Source organism: Salvelinus namaycush, chromosome 6 (assembly GCF_016432855.1).
Source record: "Salvelinus namaycush isolate Seneca chromosome 6, SaNama_1.0, whole genome shotgun sequence".
NCBI lineage: Eukaryota > Metazoa > Chordata > Actinopteri > Salmoniformes > Salmonidae > Salvelinus > Salvelinus namaycush.
Window position 1 is genome coordinate 20,173,459 of NC_052312.1, and position 12,402 is coordinate 20,185,860.

Consider the following 12,402-nt stretch of genomic DNA (forward strand, 5'->3'; position numbering starts at 1 on the left):
CATCGCTACAACTCCCGTACGGGCTCGGGAGAGACGAAGGTCGAAAGCCATGCGTCCTCCGAAGCACAACCCAACCAAGCCGCACTGCTTCTTAACACAGCGCGCCTCCAACCCGGAAGCCAGCCGCACCAATGTGTCGGAGGAAACACCGTGTACCTGGCCCCCTTGGTTAGCGCGCACTGCGCCCGGCCCGCCACAGGAGTCGCTGGAGCGCGATGAGACAAGGATATCCCTACCGGCCAAACCCTCCCTAACCCGGACGACTCTATGCCAATTGTGCGTCGCCCCACGGACCTCCCGGTCGCGGCCGGCTGCGACAGAGCCTGGGCGCGAACCCAGAGACTCTGGTGGCGCAGTTAGCACTGCGATGCAGTGCCCTAGACCACTGCGCCACCCGGGAGGCCCCCCCAAAATCTATTTTAATTACAGGTTGTAAGGCAACAAAATAGGAAAAATGCAAAGGGGGTTGAATACTTTCGCAAGCCACTGTAGTACTTTATGACTGTGCTGCTGACTTGTACAAAGAACTATCAACTACAATTCTCTGTCCTGTAGATTTGGGCTGGAACGTGGGTAGTCAGTCAGTCAGTCAGTCAGTCAGTCAGTCAGTCAGGAGCAATAACATATTCTATAACAGCAATAACTATTCTCAGGCACATTATTTATAGAAATATTATACATAGTCACAGTCTTAGAGTTAGAGTAAATACCAAACCTGAATTATAATATCATATGTTTTGACCGGTTTCAACTCATAGAGGGTCTATTTTTTAGTAGTCTATCATTGAGTACTAGCTTTAATCCCGTTTCTTAATTTGCCCCTTACAATGAACAATGCCTTCGGTAGGCTGTTGGTTTCTTACATGAGCAGTCGTTAGTCAACTCAGAACTGCTTATGATCAGTGATTGGAACAGACAGGTCTGCATTTCTCCTCATAGGCCTACACGTCACTGCCTTAAAAAGGAACTACAGATTCCCATTCTACTTTCATTCCGTGGGTATCATAGTTCTGTGGGCATCACAGCCACACGGAACTCTTGTAAGTTCCACTTCCATTTAGCCACCGTTGTAAACCATTACTGTTCCGAAAGCTAACAGAACAACAAATAGACTTCGGCTCCAGACAATGTTGTTATGTATGGAAAATAGATCCCACGTCATCACCACACATTTGCATTTAGATTAGATAGTTTAACATTCTTCTTCTGTTATGACAATGTAACAACTGTATAACTATGCTGCTTTGTATGATGTGTCCATAACGTCCCCATTATAATATTATTCAAACCTGGTATATTCTTTAGACTGTTGAATGAGGCATCATTCAGTGTGTGGAATCCTCTGCACTGCTCTCTCTATAGATGTACTTCATACCTGCATGGCCTTTCAGAGCAAAACAGTAAGTGAGTGAATGGGAGAGGAATGAAATGAAACTACGAAATATAAAAGCAAGATTGATTAGCCTAAGGGTGAACGTGAAGCACAACTCCTTGATGTGCCTATAAACCTTTGAGGACAGCATAACGACCTGGTTCATATATATGACTGTTGCATCTTTGTATGTATACCCATATTAATATCGCCAAACAATACATTGTTGTGCGATGTATTCATTGGAAAATAAGTATTTTGTAGAAATGTGTCTGGTTGTGTATGAATTTGGAATCAATGAAACAATGTTGATCCAAACCTGATGTCGAAGTCTGCACGAACGAGGCGTTTAAAAGTGAAAATGAGCGAATATTGGACAGTGATCAAGAGGATGAAGCCATAGGTTGTTTGTTTGTTTGGGAGGAGGATTCATATGCGCTGGGTTTGACGGCATCATCCTCTGACTTCACTTTTTAATAATTGAACAATTAGAGTCGATTTGTGACCAACATTTAGACAGTGAGATTGACACATAGCCTACCTGTAGCCCTACGCCAATTCCCCCCCCCCCCCCCCCCTTGTCTTTTCTCCTGCCCCCACTAGTCTCGGCCCCGCCCACACTTCACGTTATTGAAGGAAGAAGAGTTTGCTGCAGTCCCTCGTATTTTGCATTTTGCAAGAATCTTTCCCCGTGTGCTTAGAAAGAAATTAAGTGTTGCTTAATTGGACTAGCCCGCCTGCGTTGAGAGCCCCAACGGGAGGGAATATATAGAGGTACCTTCACTCAGCATCAGTGGAACATGGACAGCGAGGGCAGAAAGGTTGTCGTCTGTGACAATGGCACAGGGGTGAGTGAATATGTCGACAGAACGTTGTTTTAATTACTTTAATTGTTTTATCACTACCCCACCGAGTAAAACAATTATAATATTGAATGTTCATTTAGGATTTGGGAATGAATTAGGAGTGTATGCATAATTGGAATTTAACAACCTGCAAGAAGTAATGTAGGTGTGTGACGCTATATCTTAATCAATTGTATTTGTCCCTTTGGCTAGTTGGCACTGACCCCCCCCCCCCCCCCCCCCAAAAAAAAATGTCAGCTAAAAATTTTCAGATTGGTAAATTAATCTAGCCAGTTATCTTAACTTGTAGTAATCATGGCCGAATCCTGACCGGGCACTCAGGGGACGTGCCCAGGGGCCCAGACTGATTTTGTTAGTCACTCTCACTCAGATATCATTCATATGGAATAAGTCATGGAAAAATGTGTAGAATTGCAGGAAATGTGCTGTAAAACTGCAAACATTTCTCTCCACACCATGGCAAATTGGGTAGAATGGCTGGAAATTCTCTTTAAAAATGAAGTATCTTGGTAGGATTGCAGGAAATGTGTTATGACATTGAAATCAATTATCTCCCTCCGCTCCATGGCAATATGTGTAGCACTGCAGAAAACCTACTTTAAAACAGCAACAATGTATCTCTGCCCCACGGTAAAATAAGTAGAATTGCATGAAGTCTGTTATACAGTTGCAACCATATCTCACTTAGGGCCCCTAAAATGCTGTGTTGTGTATTGATAACAGCACAGTTAAGTTATTTTCTAATATCCTGCTACAAAGTTGCAACATTTAATTCATAAATGTGGTAACAGAGAGTCACTTAAAACAGTATAATGTAGAAGCCTATGTAGAATGCTGCTCTCTGCGCAGGTAGTAGGTTGGGGTGTGGGTCTGTTATGAGTGCACATCTGTCTGGACTTGTCACAGCCGACTCCTCTTATTCACACAAACTGCCATACATGGTGGTGATGTGTTGGAGTGAGCTGTTATTGGAGGGGAAGCAGGAAAGGAACACAACCCAATCATTTCTGAGATAATTCTCAATTCCTCATGCTTCTTGCTTCTTGAGTTCATCTGCACGAAACAAATGGATATTGAAAGACCCTTTAAACTTCATGTCCTGCAGAAGTAAAACATAGATTTATGAGCTACAAGAGTTTACTTGCCCAGCCTCCACACTTGCGGCTGGTGCTAGTGATTGGAATAGAGGTCTAGGCGGGACTGATTTCTTAATCCCGCTCCCGCCCGCAACCGCAGTTTTTAATGCTGCACCCGCCCACTCTCTCTGGCTTTATGTCCGACTCCCACCTGCTCCCGCAAGAACTGGCCCCGAACCCAACCTAAGTCGCGCAATGTTATTTTAGGTGTGTGACGCAGCTCGTTTGGCAGCTATTGTCCCAGCAATTTTGCGCCCTATAGGCAATAAACAAATGCGCAGAAATAATCTAAGAAATAGGTTAGATTAAATTACCAGAGATTATCACGTGGCCCATTATATTAGGCTATCGGTCGGTTTTACTGGGCTATATAAACCAGTAGGCTAGACGTACAGTAGTTTGACGAGAGCATAGTTGGAGAGAGAGTGGACACTTGCACTTTCTTTTGAGATACGATTTTCAGACAGAGACAGATATTGGTGATCAGTAGGCCTTTTTATTCCATGGCAATGTAGTAAACTATAGCCAAATCATATTTAGAAATGTAGTTTATTTGTATTTATCTGCCCCGTGCTTCTCCGCCCATGCATATAGCCTACTCTATTTAATTGAGACAATACGGCACCTGTATCTCGCATGTCCAAGAGGATATGTAAGGCTACTGAACTTGAAGCAGCAAGAATGATGACAGCGGACACTTGCACTTTCTCTTGAGCTACAGTACGTTTTGCATATACGATATAGCCTACCTTTTAGGAGTGGGACTATTTGTAGGTAGAGACAAATACATGGGCAATTAATATTTAGCCTATTGAAAAGGAAAAGGCGCGACGCTCGCTCACCATGGTATGCGCAGGTTGCGGCTTTTCCTTTTCAGTGATGGTCATATTTTTGGATTGCACCTCGAATCACGTTCGTTGTCCGCCTTCCACTTCTTTCCATTATCAATATTTATTTACAGACACTGTAGTAAACTATAGCATAATACTATTTAAGTCAATTTCCTTGGAAAGATAACAGCCACGTGATTCTCTGCCCATGCATACACTGTAAACCTCAATGTGCTGTCATTACAATGTTGGGGGGAGGAAACCAGTTGCACTTAAGTGAATACAGTTACTTAAAGTGATTTTGTAGTCATTACTCAAACCGATAGAATCACTATGACACTGTAAGGGGTCCAGATTTGAGTGGTATCAGTTTATTTTTGGGGGGGGGGTGAAGCCCCCACTGAACCACAGCTCCAATATACTTTCCCAGTGTGCCTTGCCTTTTCGAGTGAATTGTAGTTACCACCAATGACTGTATTTGGTAATGACATAAACTAGGTTTCCATCCAATTGGCTACAGATTTTCATGCGAATATTCTAAAATCTGCATAGAAACAATATGCCCATTTTCACACCTGGGATGTGTTTTCATCAAATTAACGTGTTGCATATAAAAGGCTGTGAGTGATGATGTAGTGCACATAAAACATTTCTTTTGCCGTTAAATTCACATTTACTGATTAAAAATTCAAAACTAAATGAGTTTCTATCATATTTTCCCAAAATGTTGCGTTTTAACTACATTTTGGTATTGGCACGAGCCAACAATTTGCATATAGCCTACAGTGCAGGTATAGGCTACATGATGATATTATTATAGACAAAAGACCGATACTTTTTATTTGTCAAACGGCAGCCAAGCATCGATCATTATATCAACAGAGTGCAAGACGATGAGTTTATCTGAAGTTCATGATAATTTACATCTGTAGCCTAATAAACGGCATGCTTTCCCTAGTCGCAGTGGGAGGACCTCACAACATGTCATCGCGTGACTCCAAGTTTACGTCGCTATGATGTTTATTATATCAATATTTGCGCATAAAAGCGTTTCCTCCGTCATTTATTGCATAATTAATTTTACTGACACAAAAAGTTCCCATAATTTATAGCATATTTTGTTTTGTCGACATTTGAAAAGTTTACTGACAAATTAGCGGTTTCCATTTTACTCACATAAAAAGGTTGAATGGAAACCTGGTTAGAGACATGGTTGTTGAATTCGTTAATTTTCAGTCCTGTGGCCTTGACCAAGTGAGTTCCTAGTCAAGTGTTGTCATTATAATTAAACTCTTTATGACAATACATTACATATCTGGAACCCTGACCTGTTCACCGGACGTGCTACCTGTCCCAGACCTGCTGTTTTCAACTCTCTAGAGACAGCAGGAGCGGTAGAGATACTCTTAATGTTCGGCTATGAAAAGCCAACTGACATTTACTCCTGAGGTGCTGACTTGTTGCACCCTCGACAACTACTGTGATTATTATTATTTGACCATGCTGGTCATTTATGAACATTTGAACATCTTGGCCATGTTCTGTCATAATCTCCACCCGGCACAGCCAGAAGAGGACTGGCCACCCCTCATAGCCTGGTTCCTCTCTAGGTTCCTCTCTAGGCCTTTCTAGGGAGTTTTTCCTAGCCACCGTGCTTCTACACCTGCATTGCTTGCTGTTTGGGGTTTTAGGCTGGGTTTCTGTACAGCACTTTGATATATCAGCTGATGTAAGAAGGGCTATATAAATACATTTGATTTGATTTGATATCTCATAAGGCCTTATTTTTAGGCCTAGCGTTACCTTAATACAATGGCCTGAAACTGATGGTTTACAGGCCACATCAGGTTTGCAAGTATGGTTGCAAAATTCCAGTAACTTTCCCAAAATTTCCAGATTTAAAAAAAAATCCTGGTTGAAGGATTTCCAGGAATCTTCAAACCAGGATTACTAGATAACCTGAGAAATGTAACAGAATTTTGCAACCCTACCTACAAGTCAGATTAGACTGGCTTGCAAAGTGATGTGTGATTCCTATTGGAATCTAGCCATAGTTAGGAAATTCAACAGACATTTTTATTCACCTGCAACCATAATGAGTTCCAGATTTAGGAACAGTGTGAGGAGACTACCTATGCCATTTAAACTGGAACAACCAAATCTAACCAAATGATTGGATTGGTTTAGAAAAAGTCTAGTTATTTATCTTTGTGTAGCATAAGATTAATCAATCAATCACCCAATGTTACTTTCGGTTTTGAACATCAGCTTCAAACAGCTGAAAATACAATATTTTTGGTTATGGAAATTATATTTCACAGTGGTTTAGATGGTACAATGATTCTCTACACTACACTTGCTTGTTTAGTCACATACACTGAAATTAGGCGAACTATAAACATTTTAGCAACAAGGAAATGGCAGAGCAATTTCTGCATAGTGCTTCTTTAAAAAAAAATTGTTCATGTGACTTCTCATTTAGTTTTGAGTCAGTAGCACAAATATTTTAAGTAATAATGACTTTTCATTGACTTTGAGTTCAACGTACTAGAAGTATTTGAGTAAAAAAGGCCTTGGGCTTTACAGGGTAGGCAGGCTACTCTATTTAATTGAGACCACACGTATAGGCACACTTGATCTCGTATGTCCAACTAGGAGAAGAGAGGTAGGCTACTGAACTTGAAGCTGCGAATGCTGAGAGTTTGTGAATAATGCGATAGAGGTGTTTCTAATACAATATTTCTGATCGCCTGCAGCATGAAAAATGCAGACCGCGCCACAATGAACTCTGTTGGGGCATCCCGCGGGAATGATTGGAATGTATTGCACATCTTCAGGTTATGGAATGTGTCTTGGCCAAAAAGACAAGTTAGGACATTTAAAGAAATACACTGTATAAAACACTGTACAAAAAGACCAGTCTGCTGAAAAAGTCATACATTTGTGCATTGAGTGGAAATCAAAATGTGACCACAGAGAATGTCACTCATGCTAAACTTCTGCAAAATATTTTCAGTTCAACTTTAAAGGCGGACGTGTCGAACAACTGTATCAAGACAGCAATAACAACAGTGTAAAATGCATATTGAAATAGTAAATTATACATTATATTGCTGTCTATTTACATGTGTGCTTACAACACACACAAAACATCCTGTTGTTCTTACAGTAACTTACTGGCAGCCAGTTACCAGTAAGTTACTGTAAAAAAGGTACTGTATGTTACCGTAAATTCCAAAGAGTTTCTTTGGTACCTTTTGTACCTTTTTTTTTACAGTCATTTACAGGTAACTGGCTACCAATAAGTTACCGTAAAAACAACAGGATTTTTTTGTGTGTGTAAGCACACAGGTAAATAGACAGCAATAGAATGTATAATTTACTATTTCAAGATGCATTTTACAGTGTTGTTATTGCTGACTTGATACAGTTGTTTGACACATCAGCCTTTAAAGTTGAACTGAAAATATTTTGCAGAAGTTTAGCATGAGTGACATTCTCTGGTCACATTTTGGTTTCCACTCAATGCACAAAAATGTATGACTTTTTCAGCAGACTGGTATTTCCTTAACCTCTCATGTTGAAAGTGTATTGAACGTGTAAGCTACCAACACCATGTTTCTTTCATATTGGTTTCCATGCAGTTTGTCAAGTGTGGCTTCGCTGGCTCCAACTTCCCCGAGCACATCTTCCCTGCGTTGGTGGGTCGGCCCGTCATTCGTTCAAACACCAAGGTCGGAAACATCGAGATTAAGGTGAGGTTAATTAAAGAGACAGTTGACTTCCAGCCTAAAGATAAACACTGACTCTTATGTGTCAAGGGAATAGTTATTCTCCAAACATGATTGCTCTTCAGCTGAGCATATTCTCCTTTGATTGTACATGACTGTAAACTCCCTCTCTGACAATCACAATATAGAGGTAATATCTCGAAGTGCAATGTCTGGAGCCTCTGTATATTTCGGAAAAATCAAAGAAATCCAAACCAACTCCCCTGGTGACCCCCCAAACCTAAACCTAGGACTTGATGGTGGGTGATGAGGCCAGTGAGTGTCGCTCCATGCTGGAGGTGTCCTACCCCATGGACAACGGCATCGTGCGCTCCTGGGAAGACATGCTTCACCTGTGGGACTACACCTTTGGCCCTGGGCGCCTCAATATCAGCCCCCCAGACTGCAAGGTCAGTTATTGTATATATGTTAGTTTAATTGAGGTACAATACAAATAAATTGCAAGAGAGACCTAGGTATGAAGTGCATTTAGTCTGTTAAACTTCCAATGTTTTTTTTTAGACTATTACGTTTTAGACATTCTATAAAACGTTAGGATTGCGTCTTTAAGTTAAAAAAACAGTTTTTACATTCCTCTGCCCTCTGTGTATGTTGTGATGCTGTGTGGGGATCAATACAGTTGAATTTGATTCAAGGTGCTGCTGACGGAACCGCCCATGAACCCCACTAAGAACCGGGAGAAGATTGCTGAGGTCATGTTCGAGACCTACCAGTTCCACGGCATCTATGTGGCCATCCAGGCCGTGCTCACACTCTATGCCCAGGGTAAGGGGAGACCCAAAGACATGGCTCTCCCTGTTATATATACTGTAAATAAGAACATACTATAGTGTAATGCCTAGACTTTAGCTCAACAGGAGAACACATTCTTGTGGGGGCGCAGGTTCGAACCCAGTCGGTCACCATCATACCGTCTGTTACGTGACCCTGTGTGTCCTGCCCTGTCCTGTCTCCAGGGTTGCTAACGGGTGTGGTTGTGGATTCGGGTGACGGTGTGACCCACATCTGTCCCGTATACGAGGGCTTCTCTCTCCCCCATCTCACGCGCAGGCTGGACATCGCAGGACGTGACATCACACGCTACCTCATCAAGGTGTGTACAAGGGCCGCGACCCAAATGGCACCCTATTCCCTATGCAGTACACTACTTGGGCTACCACCTGGGACGCATCCAAATGAACTTTAGCGGATATATGGCAACGTTAATTCTCTCCCTCGTGTCAATCATCATGCAAAATCTTTGCAAATATATAGCCTATAGGACTAAACATTCCTCATGAACTATTTTGTAATGAAAATTACTTTCTGGGGATGAATATAAAAGACTCCTTTGTTTTTTCCCCACCTCTGACCCATCTCTCAGCTGCTGTTGCTGCGCGGCTATGTCTTCAACCAGTCGGCGGACTTTGAGACGGTCCGCATGATAAAGGAGGAACTATGCTACGTGGGATACAACATAGATCAGGAGCAGAGACTGGCCACAGAGACCACCGTGCTAGTGGAGTCATACATAGTACCGTAGCTAACCCTATCCTCACATGTCAATTAGAGCCGAATGCTTATGAATGTGATCAATGCTCTTTTAGCTTGGGTAGCAATCTGTTTCTCTGTTAACAAATGGACTGTGGCAAGGCAACGATGTAGCAAAGTTGCAAAACTCAGAAACAATCTGACACCCAGGATAACCTCATATAAATCTCTCTACCCCGTGCCCATAGCTACTGTAAATCAGTGACATAAAATACTTCAGAAAATAAAGAGGAATGAATTTGTAATTATTCACTAACTCTCTCTCTGTTCTAGCTCCCTGATGGTCGTCAGGTGATGGTGGGAGGGGAGCGGTTTGGGGCCCCTGAGGCCCTCTTCCAGCCCCACCTCATCAACGTAGAGGGAGCCGGTGTGGCTGAGCTGCTGTTCAACACCATCCAGGCTGCTGACATAGATCTCAGGTCAGCGATACACCACCCTGCTGCTGGTCTCCATATGGTTTAATGGCTGGACATAACGCCACTAGCTAGCTTTGTCTCATACTGTATGTGTTGTAGTAAACCTTTCTATTGTGTGTTTTAATGTCGCACAAGTATGGGAGGAGGCTAGGCTATAGCATCAGGTCAGCTATACAGTACAATACACTGTTGGCCCGTGTTAAAGTTAGAGATATTTACATTTAAGTCATTTAGCAGACGCTCTTATCCAGAGCGACTTACAAATTGGTGCATTCACCTTATGATATCCAGTGGAACAACCACTTTACAATAGTGCATCTAACTCTTTAAGGGGGGGGGGGGGGGGGGGGGGGGGGTTAGAAGGATTACTTTATCCTATCCTAGGTATTCCTTGAAGAGGTGGGGTTTCAGGTGTCTCCGGAAGGTGGTGATTGACTCCGCTGACCTGGCGTCGTGAGGGAGTTTGTTCCACCATTGGGGTGCCAGAGCAGCGAACAGTTTTGACTGGGCTGAGCGGGAGCTGTACTTCCTCAGAGGTAGGGAGGCAAGCAGGCCAGAGGTGGATGAACGCAGTGCCCTTGTTTGGGTGTAGGGCCTGATCAGAGCCTGAAGGTACGGAGGTGCCGTTCCCCTCACAGCTCCGTAGGCAAGCACCATGGTCTTGTAGCGGATGCGAGCTTCAACTGGAAGCCAGTGGAGAGAGCGGAGGAGCGGGGTGACGTGAGAGAACTTGGGAAGGTTGAACACCAGACGGGCTGCGGCGTTCTGGATGAGTTGTAGCGGTTTAATGGCACAGGCAGGGAGCCCAGCCAACAGCGAGTTGCAGTAATCCAGACGGGAGATGACAAGTGCCTGGATTAGGACCTGCGCCGCTTCCTGTGTGAGGCAGGGTCGTACTCTGCGAATGTTGTAGAGCATGAACCTACAGGAACGGGTCACCGCCTTGATGTTGGTTGAGAACGACAGGGTGTTGTCCAGGATCACGCCAAGGTTCTTAGCACTCTGGGAGGAGGACACAATGGAGTTGTCAGGGGAGCGAGATCTGCACAATAGTCGTTACATAGTTGTAATATATATGTGTACATATGTTTACACACATTATATATTGTCGTTACATACGTGTAGGTTATTGTAGTTGTTTGGTAGCTGTATTAAATGTATAATATAAGCCATAATATTATACATCTATAGCTGGATGACCTCAATCTCCCTCACCCACCCGTCAAATGAATGAGAACTGTTCGCACATGTTATGGTTTATGTCTGATTCCATGTTGTATGTGCCTCTCCCTCCGGAAGGTCTGACTTCTACAAGCACATTGTGCTGTCTGGAGGCACCACCATGTACCCCGGCCTTCCCTCCAGACTGGAGAGAGAGATCAAACAGCTCTACCTGGAGAGGGTGCTGCAGGGGGACACTGAGAAGCTCTCTGTAAGCACACACACATACATGCACGAACGCTTGCACACACACACACACACACAGACACACACTACAATAAGTAAACCTGTGTAAATGTTGTGTTCCTTCATTTTAGTTTACCATATATCTTTCGACCCACTCCCCTTTCCCGTTACTTTCCTCCCTCTGTACAGAAGTTTAAGATCCGCATTGAGGACCCTCCACGGCGTAAACACATGGTGTTCATGGGTGGAGCAGTGCTGGCCAACATCATGAAGGATAAGGAGTCCTTCTGGCTGAGCCGGGCTGAGTACCTGGAGAAAGGCCTAAGGGTTCTGGACAAACTGGGAGGAGGCGTGAGATAAAGGGGAAATAGGGGTTAGGTAGGGTCTCACACACACAAGGTCTGGGGGTGCCGGACAAACTGGGGCGCGGCAATAGATAGAAGTCCTCGTCGTATTGACTTGGCACAAATGGAAGAAAACGCTGTGCTCTAATGAACACGACACTGGATAAAATGGGGGCCGGGGTCAGCTAGACTTAATACAAAACAAAGAGTATATGATACTGTGTTAAAAACTGTGATTCTGTAATTGAGAAATGATAATGCTTTCCTGGATGCATAGGGGCCAGCCATTAGCTCGGATTAGAAATCTCTGTTATAAGTCTGTTATAAGAAGCATGACATGGAATAGCATTTTCCTCTTCGTAACGATCAACTTTCCAAGATGTTTTCATTGTCAAATTGACATATTGTATTGTATACAATACAACAATTACACAGTACAATTCCACAATAGAATTGTGCAATTGTAATATTTCACATTTTTATCATTTTAATTCTCACTGTGTCAAATTGAACCGTTTTGATGTAGCTCGTCATGTTGTTTCAAATGCATATGAAAAGAACTTTAATCTAAATGCCAAATTGAATAAAGTGAATGTTATGGTCTTTCATGACTGAATTGCCCTTCAGTATTGGACTATATCTTTGTGTCTTTAAAGAATGTTAGTTATCACTTGGAAAAATAGCCATATTTGTTTATTCCGACAGTGTAG

At 42.9% G+C, this 12,402-nt stretch overlaps 1 protein-coding gene across 1 annotated transcript; it reads left to right on the forward strand.

The window, feature by feature from the left end:
* Window positions 1-2,066: 2,066 nt before the first annotated feature.
* On the forward strand, window positions 2,067-12,385 carry LOC120049266 (actin-related protein 2-like). Its single transcript, XM_038995515.1, has 9 exons — window positions 2,067-2,220; window positions 7,849-7,959; window positions 8,226-8,384; window positions 8,631-8,760; window positions 8,952-9,088; window positions 9,359-9,508; window positions 9,799-9,944; window positions 11,241-11,373; window positions 11,538-12,385. Exons 1-9 carry the CDS (start codon window positions 2,173-2,175, stop codon window positions 11,706-11,708), a joined length of 1,185 nt encoding a protein of 394 aa, XP_038851443.1. The 5' UTR covers window positions 2,067-2,172; the 3' UTR covers window positions 11,709-12,385.
* Window positions 12,386-12,402: the final 17 nt, after the last annotated feature.